This window comes from Ciconia boyciana, chromosome 12, assembly GCF_034638445.1.
Source record: "Ciconia boyciana chromosome 12, ASM3463844v1, whole genome shotgun sequence".
NCBI lineage: Eukaryota > Metazoa > Chordata > Aves > Ciconiiformes > Ciconiidae > Ciconia > Ciconia boyciana.
The window spans coordinates 3291548-3306652 of NC_132945.1; the positions used below are offsets into that span (position 1 = coordinate 3291548).

The 15105-nt window shown below is 36.7% G+C and overlaps 1 protein-coding gene across 12 annotated transcripts in view; it reads left to right on the plus strand.

Annotated features, from left to right (window-relative positions):
* Positions 1-15105, plus strand: part of ZNF711 (zinc finger protein 711) — a 53777-nt gene that overhangs the window by 30029 nt on the left and 8643 nt on the right. For 6 of the 12 annotated variants that reach the window (XM_072877009.1, XM_072877007.1, XM_072877017.1 and 3 more), the window contains 4 exons: positions 1445-2031; positions 5042-5146; positions 6733-7263; positions 14155-14313. In XM_072877009.1, the coding sequence (XP_072733110.1) occupies positions 5068-5146; positions 6733-7263; positions 14155-14313 (769 nt within the window). In that variant the 5' untranslated portion in view covers positions 1445-2031; positions 5042-5067. Of the gene's footprint in view, positions 1-1444; positions 2032-5041; positions 5147-6732; positions 7264-10130; positions 10430-10530; positions 10619-14154; positions 14314-15105 lie in introns of those variants that run through there. The other 6 variants (XM_072877011.1, XM_072877012.1, XM_072877015.1 and 3 more) reach the window with 4 other exon arrangements.

The following is a 15105-nucleotide window of genomic DNA, read 5'->3' on the forward strand; positions in this document are numbered from 1 at the left end:
TATGACAGTATACAGAATTGTGGCTTTCTGCCTTATTTCTTTGTCCTTTTTTAAAACATACGATTGGGCCACTTCTATGATTACGTGGGTATATAATATGGTGTACCGCAGAAAGAAGCTGTGAAGGACCACAGTTAATCACTGTACTACATTTTTTGCTGTTCCCAATAATAAGATTTGCAGGCATATGTAGTGTGTGAAACTAAATCATCTGCACTACTGAAATCTAAGAGCAAAACTGTCCAGTTGTAGCAGAATTGTAGACCTTATCTGTTGGTGATTGTTCCAGCATTAGCAGTAAGGGGTTTTCCTGCTGTCACTGCATTCCTTTAAGACCCAAAAGTAGATATTAAAAAAAAATAAAAATCTGTGATTGCGTAGTTGATGCAACTCTGTCCTTTGTCTGCGTTGAGGGTTTAGAGGAGTGTGCTTAAGTAATGGTTGGATACCAGCTGCATCAGCTGAGGTACAGCTTCAGCACATTTATTGCTCGTGTGTCATCATCCATCTGTTTTTAGTGGAAGTTTAAGGTATTCGTAGTACTACGTGACAGAAGGTGCCATTCCATAACTTCGGTAATTTTTATAGTCCCGTTAGCTGCTGGGAAAATACTCCTTTTAGTGACAATTTGCTTTCCTTGCAGAAATTTTAATTTAATTTAAATTAAAATTGTAATCTTACTTTATATTGAATTTTCTATGTAGCACAATATGTAATATACTTATATTTGGGCATCTAATTATATAATCTGAAAATAAATCGTTCATTAAGAAGGAAGAAAAGCCTAGCATATTCTTCCTGTAATCTCAGATTTATATAATTTAAGATAATTTTTTATGTCCATTTACATTAAAAAAGAAGGGTTATCTGAGTGTAAAGGCTGTGGTCAGGAAATTGTAGAGTATTGCATTAATTCTGAAATTCCTATATTAAATTAGCCATTTATGGTCTAGAGCTCTCTCTTTGTAATAGCAAGTATTTGTTAGCTACCTACGAGTTGCGGATGACTGTGACAATTTAGGAGTGATAGAGCATTGCATTAAGGTTCTGAAGTTGCTTTGTAATTCTTACAGCGGTGAAAGAATTTGATTTTGGAGCTAAAACTTAAAACCACATTGAAATTTGATTGTATGGTTGGAATTAGTTAGTTGAATCTTTGACTACTTTCCTCATTGATAATGTTTGACTTGTGTTTTTATAATACTAGCTGGTGTGTGGAACGAACTTACTCTGTTACAGTTATGGCACCATCAAGAAATTATATTGGGGAATTCTTGTGGCTCTGCAAGAGCGTTATGTTGTTGTCATCCCCAAGAACGAGTACTGTAGATTTTAAAGACAATTTTAGAGAAGTAGGTTTGAGCAGATAATACAGGGAGAAAGTGTTGAAAGGATGATAGTGACACTAGGTGATACAAGTTCTTTGGTTCTTTTGTATTCTCAGTTAAGTTGAAACCTCCTTGGGGTGGATCGGTGACTTATTCTTGAAATTGCCATCATTGCGGACTGCTTGCTGCTTCCTTCGCTTGAGGATTTCAAGAGTGTAAAAGAAAGAATAATCTCTGCTCAGTTCCTTCCTTGACAATGAAGATGCAGTAAGCATGGATTGTGTTTTCCACATACTTCTTTCTCTTGTTACTCTGTTTTGTATTTTTTCGTATTTAAAAAACCCCCCAGAGACAAAAATGTACCTACCTGGTATGTGTGTCTTGGCCTGCACAGAGTGGGCCTTCTGCATCGCCCGCTGAAGTGAAGGCATTTAACGCAATCGTAAAAAAGGAGGCCAAGCAATGTAGCACCAAAATTGACTTTTCACATCGCCTCACCTTGGTGGCTTTCTGCCTGGCTTGAATGACACCTGGAGCATCAGTTTCCACATGCAGACCGTGCCTGCTGCCTGACACAGTACAGACCGCCTGATTCTGTGGGTCAGCACAGTGCAGCGTGGCCCTTGGCACTGACAGAGTGCCAGCATCTCCCTTCTCGATGGCGACTTGGTTTGGTACCAAGGATCCACTGCTGTCAGTTCTGGTGAGCCACAAGTGTTACAGTAAACATAGTAACTGGCATTAAGATGCTTTAATCTGTGCAGTTTTTAGGGTCTTTTACAGTGGACTCTAGTGCCTGTTGTTGACAGAGCTTCATGCTTTAAGAGAAATTAATGTCACCTCTACCGCAAAGTTTAGTTTACTTCTGGATTAGCGCGATAGTGTGAGTTGCATTAGGTCCTGGCTCTTTCTGGGTCCCTTGATTCTGGCTTAGAGGTTTCTCGGAGATTTCAGGCACTTAAGCCATTTATTCTTACGGCTTGGCTTATTTTATGATTTGCCTTGCTTGGCTATGTTAGCTCTTAAGTCTATTGTGGTATATTTCGTTGCAGTAGGGTTGTCGAGTATGTTGTACCACAAAATACTTGAAGTTTCTATCATATTTTGGATTTAGATGCGCAGGCTTAAACAAATTCTTGTGGTAGGGTAAGGGTCAGCTTTTTATGAGATCCAGAAGAGCAAAATGAAGGTTGGTACTCCAACACTAAGAGTACCATATTTTTGAGACTTGCTCTTAAAAGTATTTGTACTTCCCTATTCACGTCTGCACCGCCCAGTTCCAGGTAGTTCTGACCTGAGCTCTTATTCTGCGTGCACTTCCCACAGCTCCTAAAACTCTTCGTTTTCTCTGTGATACGGTCACTTATTTCCCATTCTTGGATATGAGAGGGCAGGAAAAGTACAAGATTTTAGTCTTGTACAACAGAGATTTTTTAAGCTAGAGATTTTTCACCTATGAAAGCCTTGCTCGCTGTATACTTCTGTAGCTGCTGCTACGGAGTCACTTCAGCTGCGCTGAGAACTTGGGTAAAAGTCTTTTGAGTTGCAGCAAATTGCAAAATAATTCCAAATCCCTATGCTTTAATGCTTAGTAGCAGTGCAAATAACATGGAGGAATGCTAATTTGGCCTTCTCTCTTGCATTTTATGGAAATGCTCTTGTCAAAGAAACATTACATGCTTTCTCTTTCTCTGAAAGCAAGTTTGTGTAGCTGTACCTTGCGGAAGAGATTCAGCATCCTCAAGACAGGTACGATACCAGAAAGGGAGATCTTGGTAAAACTGAGTTTAGTGAGAAGCTCAACATTTACTCTCCATGTGTGAAAATTCTTGGATGTAATGGGAATTGCATTTTAATGACTGCAAGAATCTCAGCAGTGAAACTCAGACTAAAGCTGGCATGGCTGTGTGGCAAGGTTTGAGGAACTGGTGTAGTTTTAAAACATTGAGGGGAAATAGGCAAGTCTGATGAAAGAGAAATCGGGAAACAGAAGCCCCTAAGCATTAAGGGGAATTAGAAGAGCCAAAGCAACAAAGCAATTATCAAAAACAAAAGAAAGAAAATCAAGCTAAAGAGGTAACAGTGAAGGGTAACAATTGTCAAAAACAAAAGAAAAGAAAATCAAGCTAAAGAGGTCACAGTGAAGGATAACAGTGGGGAGTTTACAAAGAGTTGGCGGGTCTGTTCTTTCAGAAGCTCTAAGGATCAGTTTTCTATTAGAGGGATATTGCAGATAGCTCCATAGGACCAGCTTTTCCCTGGCAGCAGAAATGAGGCAGCACAGAAGGGACAGTGTTGGAAGCTAAGATTTCTAGAATAACCTGACAGTTTTGAAATAAAATGTCAACTCATATGGATAACATAGTCCTAACACAGGAATGGTAAATAGAGGTGTCGGCACAGAAGTCTGTTGAGCACTGTCATTTCTTCAGTAAGTATCATGGCAATGGAGACATTGAAATAAGTTGGCCTTTCTTATGCTTAGCTGTTGCCTGTTATAATGGGTAGTTCTGCACTGTGCATGCAAATCCAACTGAGGGCTGATGAAATTTTCTACCAGGCCTTTTGTCATACTTTTTTAATGGTACAGAGGGGTTCATACACAGCCGCTGGAAGAGAAAATCAGCTTTGGCACTTTTGTTCTTGTAAATTTAGTGCTCTCTGCGGCTTTTTCAAAACTTACCTGTAATTAAACATAATGTTCAATTAAATTTACACCTGAAAATTTGTTTTGAAATCTCTGATAGATACAAAATTGTGAAAGAATCTGAAAAATTGATACTCCCAATATAATTCTCAACTTTTTTTGACGCAGCTCCACACATTCATAATCACCGGTCTTGATAATTAGTTAAAGAGTATATACAAATAGGGGTAGAGCAAAGGTGACTTCTTCATGCATAGTTGCTAATACATATTTTTAGGTAAGGCATGTAGGTAGTAATAATAGCACATGTGCGCTGTTGATGTCTGACTTGTGTTTCTTGCTTCTACAGACAGTTAGCTACAGTTTGTTTAAGGCAAAGTTAACTTGCTTCTTGACAAAGTTTCTGCTTCTAGATAGTGAGTTATCTGTAACTAGGTTCGGTTGCTTACTAACGTGTGTTATGTTGTGTTGTTCCTACGGCCTGATGCCACTGCTGGTATCGCAGTTGAGGTCGTCGCTGCCAGTCAGTGAGCTCTTACCCTATGGAGGTAGTCTCATAAAACTGCAACAGGATTTTAATGTTCAGTTTGCTGTGGGGGAATTGAAGGTTTAGGCATTTCATGTGCTTACTGCTCCTAGAAATAAAGTAATGTTGCAGTCGGTACCTCTGCATGCTGAAGGTAACTAAAAAGCACTTTCCAGTTAAATTCTACAGAATATAAACACAACTGTTCCAGGCCAGGCAGTAACCAAAGACTTACCTAAAAAAAAAAAAACCTTTTAAGTCCTGACCAAGAATTAGTGACTTTTTTGGTTTCACTGACGTGTAGTTCTTTCGATTCCTGTAGGACTGCTTATGGATGGAAACATTTTTAGGATTTTAGGTCAAAAAAATATAAAAACAAAAGAATAAAGCAAAGTGAGTTGTTTGAAGTACTGCATGCTTTTCTCTTGAAGTTTTGGATAAATACTTTTCTGTGTTTGTCAGTGTGACACATTAACCCAGTAAAGCTAATCAACACAATAATGCTGTTCAACATAAATTCTGATTTTGCTTTTATTGCAGTTATTTGTGAATGAAGTTAGCTGAATATGGATCCAGGTGGTGGAAGTCTTGGATTGCAAGCACAAGAATCCAAAATGCCTCACACTATGATTATGCAGGATTTTGGTAAACTTTTTAACTATTAAAAATAATTAATAAAATCAAGACTGTTTTTTTGATTTTTGCTGTATGTTTATGAATGATATCAAGATGTAGAGTTAACTAGCATAATAGTGCTACTTGCATGACTTTTTTGAGAAAATTCAAAATTTAAGGTGGTGTATAATACATCTTTGTATACTTTGGTTGCTGATCTTGAAATAGTCACTGGTTCCAAAACACTGAAGTAATTCTGAAAAAAAAGAAGTTAAGTCTGTGGCCCAAAGTGCTCTATATGAAACAGAAAATGTTATTTGGAGTTCAGCGGTTTTGTGGTGCATGTGCTTCTGCTTGAAATCGCATCGACTAGTTGTTACATCTCCAACATACAGGAGATGTAAATAACATCCAGTACAGGATGTAAACAACATCCACACTTATGTGTGCTTACCTTGATTAGTGTCTCCAGTTCTCCTTTAGGGTATTTCAGTAAATGTGGTGGGAAATAATGTCTTTGTCTGTGTGATAACAGATGACTTATTACGTAGACAACAATTTACAGATTTAGCTAAATCTGCATGTTCACATGTGCTTAGAAGTCTTCTGTCAAGAACGTCAGTCCTGGGACTGTACTGATGTAAGAAAACTTGTTTCTAAATTGATTATTTTTTTAAATGAATACTGTTTCTTTTGGTGGCAGTGCTAAATAACCTCAGCAATTTTGAAAGTTTAGAGAAAGGACAGCAATAAATCTTCACTCTTTTCTTTGTGGGTCTCCGTTTCAGCATTATGACAGGAGATGACCTTCTCAAGTACTGGGAGGGACCATGTCTTTGTCCTAACATGAATTAACATCCCTCAGAGTGTACCAAAATAATTGCATTTGCAGTAGAATGCTGAATAATTTTGATGGTTTTTTTTTTTCATTCTGATAAGAACCATTGTCTTGAGTGTTTTATTCATTAAGATTAAAACTGCTATTTATGTGTGTGTTAAAATAATTCACTGTGCATTCTTTTTTATGTATAGAAAAGTAGCCTGCAAATATGACTGGCCAGTCAAGTCTGTTAATGAAAAACAGGTTTCTGCTTCTAGCCGTTCCTTGCAACGTGGCAAGTTGTTGGAAATTGTACTATAAATATTGCATACGACTGAGTATTTATTTTTATCAAGGCCCATGCAGTCTAAAGGATGAGAGTCCTTTTATTGTAACAGCAATTAATGTATTGTTACCATGCTTCCAGTAGTGTGCAAGAATTCTGTGAAGGTTCAAATTGCTACTGTAATCGAATGTTTTCTAACTGGAGTTTAAAAAAAGATGAAATTGCAAAATGGCCTGTAGTTTTTAACGTATCGGCATTGTAAAACCTAAATTTGGGGCAAACTCCACATTATGTCTTAAAGAAATGGCATGTTTTGTTTTTCTTAATTTAAAGAATACAGGCTGCTTTGGATAGTCTTTATCAGTTGAAATGCAAAATGTGGGTTGTTGAAACGTAACAGATTTGTACATCTGTGTATAACTTACGTATACGATTATTCCATTCCTAGATAAACTAATTGCTAATGCAGTAATTTTAACATTTTTCTCCTCATTCGTAATTGTTTCATAGTGGCTGGAATGGCTGGCACTGCTCATATTGATGGAGACCATATTGTTGTATCAGTCCCCGAAGCTGTCCTAGTTTCTGATGTTGTTACCGATGATGGAATAACTCTTGATCATGGCTTAGCAGCTGAAGTTGTCCAAGGACCTGACATCATCACTGAAACTGATGTTGTAACAGAAGGTGTAATTGTTCCGGATTCTGTTTTGGAAGCTGATGTTGCTATTGAAGAAGCTTTAGATACCAGTGATCATGTTTTGACTTCTGATCTAATAACAGAAACCGTTAGAGTTCCCGATCAGGTTTTTGTGGCTGACCTTGTTACGGGTCCTGATGGACGTTTGGAGCATGTGGTGCAAGACTCTGTGTCAGGAGCCAACTCGCCTACAATGGTTTCAGAAGAAGTTCTTGTAACGAACTCGGATTCTGAGGCGGTCATTCAAGCAGCTGGTGCTGTTCCTGGCTCCACAGTGACTATAAAAACAGAAGATGATGATGATGGCAAGAGTACATCTGAAGACTACTTAATGATATCTTGTAAGTTAAACAAAGGTAGATATGAACAGGAAATTATCTGAAGTAGAAGTGGTCTAGTGGGGAGAAGTGACTGTTGCTGGACTCTTGCTGCATTCTGTATGGGAACTCTCAAATAACAGTCTGTTGCCCAGTTAATTCTTGGTGTCTGGATCTGGGTTTTCTTGATGAAAAATCCGTTATTGCTGATACAGCAAGAAAGAGAATGACATTCATGCAGTTGAGTGAATGAGTGTGTATGTTTGTGTTTCTGAAACTAGATATTCCTGAAAATGAAGAAAAACACATCGGAAAGTTAAGCATTCCACATATTTTGAGTACAGTACCTTTTTTTTTAAATACATAGGTGTGTTACCATGTTATGTACATCTGTGTGAAAATAACATGTTGGGTTTAATCAGTAGAATCCAACAAAGAAATAGGTTTTTAAGATATCTCACTCAAAGTTTTCTGTTATGTGTCAACAAAATATTGTTTGTTTAGCTGTATTAAAAATTACAATAGGCATTTTATGGTTATGTTGTGCTGTTCTGGCCTGAACTTGACGTTAAGTGGTTGTGTGCATTAATTGGCTCTCTAACACTGGAAAGTGGCTGCCCATTTCAGTTTCCACACAGCCTTCAACTCTGAGGAAACTGTATGGTCCTATACTACTTGTTGAGTGAGAGCTACTGAAAGGACCTTAGGTATATTATGTTTCTTCAGTGGTTAAATTATACTCAAGATACCAGTTTTTATTGTTACGCAACTTTGATAAAATGTATGATAGTTCATTTTAGATTTTTTACTTCTCCAAATTAGTTATTGAAATGTGAGTAGGTCAAAACAGGTTTTATTTAGTCAGAAGCAATATGTTAAAAAAAATGGCAATGCCAAATGTGTCGAAGTGTCAATCTGTTCACAGCGAGCTGCATTTATTAAAAATTTCAAGACAGAGGACATGACTGATTAGCGATTATAATGATTTCAATACTTCATAGCATTTATGTCCCTTATGCAAATATATTTCTGGTATTTATTTTTTGTTCAGTATAGGATGGACAGCAATGATTTTTTAAATCATTCTATCATTACTGTAATGCCATATGTCACTAATAGAAGTCAAAAAGGGTTTTTTGGAAAAAGAACCAAAAAAACCTCAGTCTAAAAGCAAATTAGACCTACAACAGAAAAATTCCTGTGTGTTTGTAAATGAAGGAACACCATTTTTACAGTCAGTTGTTTCACTGAAAAAATTCCTCCTTTCTGACAGAGTACTTACGATGAGTTGTATTCTGTAACTGCGGTATTTCCCACTGCACCTTTGTAATTGTAAGTAAAGTCATCTTTGGAATTCCTTCTAAGATAGATGAGTGTGATTGATAGTGATGATCACTGCACTTAGACCACAGCATCTTAGAATTCCAGTAACAGTTACCTGATGACCCCAGCTGTGTCTGATACATTTACAGTTTTGTCAGGTGTTCTCAAGCCTACCGATGGCTTTTGCAATGTTTCAAAGCCAGTTTGAGACCTAGTTTTAAGCAAATTAGATTTATATATATGTATAGTCATGATATGCCTGAATAATCGCAGTTGGAAGCTACATTATTAATCTAGAATTTTGTTTTAAGTAATTATTTGAGATAAATTAAGGCCGACTCTTGCCTCTGCTAAGTTTTGAGGCTGTATTATGCTGGGTATGCCAGCTTGACCCAACGAAGTCTCTGCTATTGATTTTTTTTTTCCTCAGCAAAAGTGAATCAACCTTATGCAGTTTTTCATTTCTGGGGTTTTTAAAATGTTTTTTAAATTAGCCTTGAATTTGTTATGTTTATGAGGATAATCTGTTGTGTAGGATAGATAAATGCCTTGGTTTATCAAGCAGTTTAAAACCTTTTATATTTTATTATATTTTTTAAATTGTCAAATGAAATGTTCAGTAAATGTTGCAGAAACTTTTAAAAAATTTTAGAAAATTTTATGCTGTTTCTTTCGGGGTGTGTATATAGGGCTGTTGAACTTTCTTATAATGTAAATCACATCAAAATGATAGTTTTAAAGAATCTCAAAATACTTCTTAGCTGCCTTTTAATGATACTTAGCATCTAAAAAGGAGGGACTTTACATAAAACTACAGATATGCCCTCAGGGAATACCACCAGCTGTTCTGTGGAACACATTTTGGGAACTTACTAAAATACTACATTTTAGGGTGTGAAGCTGAGCTGAGTGGAATTTTAACTTATTCTTTTGCTGGGAGTTACAGTTTGAATATACTGAAAGGTGATTTTTTTACCATTTTAAGACAACATTCCCATGAAGATACTCTATACGCTATTGGTAATTATATTTTCATGTAAATACTATTTGGAAAATAATAAGTTTGTCTTGATAGTTCTGTAAACTAGCTGCGTATGATTTTGTAATTGGAAATTTTCACTAGAAGATTATCACCACTGCTATGTCGGTGCAGATGAATTCAGTTTTTTTAAATCAGCTTTATAAGCATAAGACTGGAAAATCTTCTTTTGTTACGTTCACAATGTATGCCACGGGATATGCATGATCCCTTGTTTTAAACCTCCAGAATGCCCATTAAAAGGGACTGGTTAAAAATGAAATTAATGCAAAATGAATGCAAGCGGTGTGATCATGCACCCATCCGTCTCGTACTGAGATCGGAAAATGATGTACATCCCATTTTGCCAGGGAGGAGTTAGCACACGTGTAGCTTAAAGCGTACCCTTTTTTGTTTTTCAGGTTTGCGATATTCAGACCCACAGCGGATTGCCAGCTCCCGATCCGTGTGTTGGCCCTGCATGCACTATGTTGGTGACCTCATACCCACCAAAGAGCAACACTGGAGCTGGCCTTTAGGGGTAAGGTACTGTTCCACCACCACCTCCTTTTTAGTATATTACAGTACAGTGTTACATAATTTGCTAAACATTTTAATATAAATACTCCTATATTGTAACCTATGGGACGTAAAATAAGTATATCGGACATTAGAAAAATATGAAAAATTGTAAAACCACGGGACTTATCTTGCCCTCATGTTATCCCTATGGGCTCCTATGGTGGGTGTGATATCACCAGCATAGTGCATGCTGAGGCATCACATGAATTGGGAGCTGGCAATCCACGGTGAATCTGGACATCACACACCTGAAAACAGCGAAGTAAGGTAAGTTTAAAGTTGGAAGTGTGCTGAGTTTTCCTTTAAACCTTGTTTATTCAGGAGGATTCAGCATATATTTATAAAGATTCTCTGTTGTGTTTTTTCAGTTAATTTTAAGTGACGAGATAATAATATGTAGTGCTTCTGGTGGATGAGCCAGATCTGGAAGACACTTTCATATTCCATTGACATAAAGTAAGCATTCCTGTTCCTGAGAACTATCACTGGGAAAAGTCATCAGATAATTTAGCACTGATGGGTTAGCAGTCTGTGATTGAAGTCATATTACTTAGACAATAGAATATTTTCACTATCTGTATTTTTAAAAAGTCCTAATATTTTGGAACGTGACAAAGATTACATGTCCTGCTGTGTTGATTGTTTTCCCCTTACCTATATGTGTTTAAAAATAGATTGAAACCATGAAATTTACTTCATATAAGACAGCAATTTAAGCAATAGCAATTGCTGATTCAGTGTCTTTGTTGAGGTATTTGAAACAAAAGGCAACCTCTTACAAATGACAGTGTATGTCAGTATCATTTTTTCAGTCCAGTTTATATTTTTCAAATTTTGTTATATTACACTTTGGCTTTTTTTAGAAAAGTGATTCCAGAGGCCCTGGATACACTGGCTTCCTGATATGTTTCCATTACTTTAGCTTAAATTGTAGAGACTGAAGATCTTTGAAAATACACAGCATGGTTGATGGTGTGGGAGTAACCACTAATTTTAAAAATAGTGTTGTAGGTTTGCCCCTCTAAGATAGGGCTCCCTGTTTTTTAAAGGATATCGAAGGTTTGGGGACTTTACTTGAAATGGCAAAAAACAGCATGTGAGCGTACATGCTATATTCATGTATTTTACTTTTTTTTTTCTGAAAATATTTATTTTAAAAATTGTAAAGTTGAAAATTCCTCCTTTTTTTCCTTTATGTAATCTTTGTTGTATTGCAATTGATGTCCTGGTAAGGCAACTATCTAAAATTGTATGGTTTTTTTTCTTATGTTATTTCACCACATATGTAGTGGTGTATAGTCATTGTCACCCAGTATTAGTTAAATAGTTGGAAATTTTTGTCATAAAGAAAACTTCTTATCACACATATGTGATTATTCCACTGTTCAGTAGGAAGTTGCTGTTGTTAAATAACCTTCCAGTACTGAAATATTTATTTTCTATGTTAAACTGATAATACGTTCTGTTTATAAAATTTGTGAGTTCAGAAAAAGTTGATGTTGCTTGAGTTGCAGATTTGAAAATAACTTTACTACCACATACCAATTCTAAAATTACAGTAACAGCTTACAATTAATGATTTCTTCCACCCAGCCTTTAAATATTCTTTCTGCGTTTTGGCAGCATGTCTAGTCATATAGCTATATATATATAATCACTCCTGCCTTGTACTGTGAGTTACCTCCAGTCCTTCAGAGGCTCATACATGCAGTAGAAATGTTCATTAGACTAAAATTAAATGTATATGTATAATTTTGAAGAATGTGGGTAAGAAACTTTCATAAGTGTTAAAAGCCATGCAGAAAAGAAAATGGTCTTTAATGAATTCAAACATAGTAGATGTATGGAAATACTGTTTCCAAGATAAGTATCTTTTAGCATCTTCCTTTTTCCTGTTAGTAGAGGATGCATAATCCTCTCTTCTAATAACTCCATTCTGGCAGCATAAAAAATTGGAATTAGCAGATGCAGTAACACTCCCATACTGGATATAAAGATGTGTGAATAACCTGATGCTGGTAAACTTAAGCGTCAAAGGAATATGCCAAGTTCTCTGTTGTGGCTTTCTCGTCTGCAGTGTTCATACTCTTACTGTTTTCATTGTCCTGCAAGGTAACATGAACGCCATGCAGTACATGTCAGGTTTTAACAGATTAAGGTGTTGATGTTGCTGGCATCGATATTAATAGAGATTTAGAATGTTTTTAATTAAAAAAACCAAAAACTCTCTTCCTCAGGAAATTTTTTTTTTTCCTACTCATCCAAGTTTGATATTTTTTCAGCAATGCAATTAATCTTTTATTTACAAAAAGAAACAGCTAAAACACAGCATTCTTTTAATGTTTTCTGTTTAATTTTCATAAAAATACGTAGTTTTCAGAGGTTCTAAAATTAAATCAAATACTCATTTGTACTTACCTACATTACATCTAGTTCTGTCCTCAATAACTTCTATACTCTTCTGATGCAGTCCAAGATTTGTGGAATAGGAATAAGGTTCCTCAATGTGGGGATGAAAAACGGTGTTAGCTGGATAGGTGTTTCCATGGAATCCTGTCCCTGAGTGGGAAGAGCTTAGTTTGGGATTGCTGTGGTGGATTCCTGCCCTGCTGCGGGAAAGGCATCTGCTCCTTTTCTGCCAGGTTCTGAACCACCTCGCATGACTGCCTGGAGTATTAAGAAAAGCCTAAACTAACTCCAGTTTACCTCAGTACACCAGACTGTAGCCTGAAGTAGTCCAAAGCAGGTTTTAAAGAGCAGTCATCACTGCACTGAGGGCAGGAATCTTAGAGGGGGATTGGGAACCACTGCAGCCATCCCGAGGTAAGCCGTCCTTTCCTCAGAGCCCTCAGTGTCCGCATTGAGTAGGCTCTATTCTTAGTCATGAAACGCTGCTGTCACTTTAATATTAATTTTAATGACCTTTTTTTTTTTTTTTTTACCTAGGATGCACATACTTGAATGTTATGTATGCAGTAAATCACAACTTCCCTGGAATGTATTAAATTCAGATTTTGTTTACATTTTGTGGAGTTGCTCTCTATTTAGAGGACTTCAGTGGGTGTTAAGCATTGCAGAGTTTTGTGTTGGCCATCTGCACAGAAGCTAATTTTATCCACTGAGAGAAGTGTGTTGGCAATACGTATATCAGAAAGATGCTTAGTTCAGTGGCCTCCATATTGGCTATTTGGGGTATATATATGGATATCTATGTGAATACCCTTTTTACCAAAATAGTGTTACTTCTACACTTTTAATAGTTTGAATGTAATTTTTGTTGTATAAATAAAATTAGCATTTTGAATATATAGACCAAATAATCAGAGTGACTAAGTTGCACACATAAAGAATGAGAAGTCAATTTCACATAGTAGTATTTGGATTTATTTTCACTGCATCTCTTAATCAGCTGTATATTATACAGTAATCATTAATTTGTATGTTTTCAAGTGATAAAGTGGATAAAATCGTAATTTCTTTTAGGGTGCAAATGTAGTCAAATTTTTGATGCACACTTCTTTCACTGGGAACATATTCAATCTCATCACTCTTCATAAGAGTTTCAGCTGCTAAATTTTAGTCGCCAGTATCTTAGACTAGGGAAACTTTTGGGGACTCTTAGACTGTAACAGGCAATTCTGAGTTCATTTTTAACATTCTTAGAGAGATGTTTAATTTTACTTATTGATACATTTTTGCTTTCTAAGTGTAATAGTTTCAGACATAACCAATTACCACATTCTCTTTGATGACAAGCTCCCTCTTGTGTTCTTCGTTCTGTAATTCTTGCTGTGTTTCCTGAGTTGCAGTAAAATGAGTACTGAACTTCTGGAATTTCTTAAGTATCTTGAGATGAACTGTTTGGTAAAGGGCGTTTATGAATACAAACCTTTACTATGCATGGGGATAATAGTGGAGAAAATCATGCTACTGATGACTTTGACTTTTAAAAAATGTGTTCGAACCTCATTATTATTCTCTTATCTTTACAGTGGATGATGTTGGAGAAAAATTGGACCATATAGGAAGCACTCCCTTGAAAATCAGTACTGAGGTGACAAATGATGATGTTGCTAAAGATGACGGTTTTGGTTCAGAAGTTATCAAAGTGTACATATTTAAAGCTGAAGCTGAAGATGATGTTGAAATAGGTACCTTTTAAATTCTATGTATTATCCCAATAGTATGAAGTATTTCAGGGTGGTTTTGTTTGTTCTTAATTTCACGTAATCCACTGACTGGAATGTTTTGTAGAATGTGACATTTGTGGAGGCTGCCCATATGCAGTAAATACAGGGTGTGTATTAGTCTCCAGTTCTTTTTTGATTAGCAATATTTATTTTCAGGCAACCAAAGCCCAAATGTAGAAGTGGTTGGGTGTCTGCAGCTGTTTTTCAGCTGTTTCTTTTCTCTGATGTTGCAAGACTGGGTGTCAGCACAGAAAAGCCTCTAGAGTGGATTCCTGTCATTGAACAGTCTTTGGTGGCCTTGACACAGAGAGGGGGGAAGATTGCTGGGGCTTTAGGCATATAGTCATTTCCAAACTTAACCAAAGAAACTCAAAATTGCTCTGCAGTTCTCTCTTGCAAAGGATAGATCCAGCGCTTCCAGGTGCTTTGCAAGTGGATGTACAGCTAACCCGTGTTCTGTTATTCGTAATTTGTAAAAACAGAGTCCCCCTTTACAGTTGTTCTCAGAGCGGAAACCTCTGGCTCATTCCACTTTACCCTTTGCGTTAAGGTACTGAAACTCTGCCTCACTGGAACATATCTGGCCAGGAGCCCCAGAGCTATTCACGGGGCAGATCAGCCTGACTCTGTTCTTCCTGGAGTGGAGAAAGGCGATCATCTCCCACAGACTGGTAGCATTGTCCTGGCTATGCTGTGAAAATCTCGAACTTTAGACAGAACAGAACATTCTTTAGACAAAGGCCTCCAATTAGT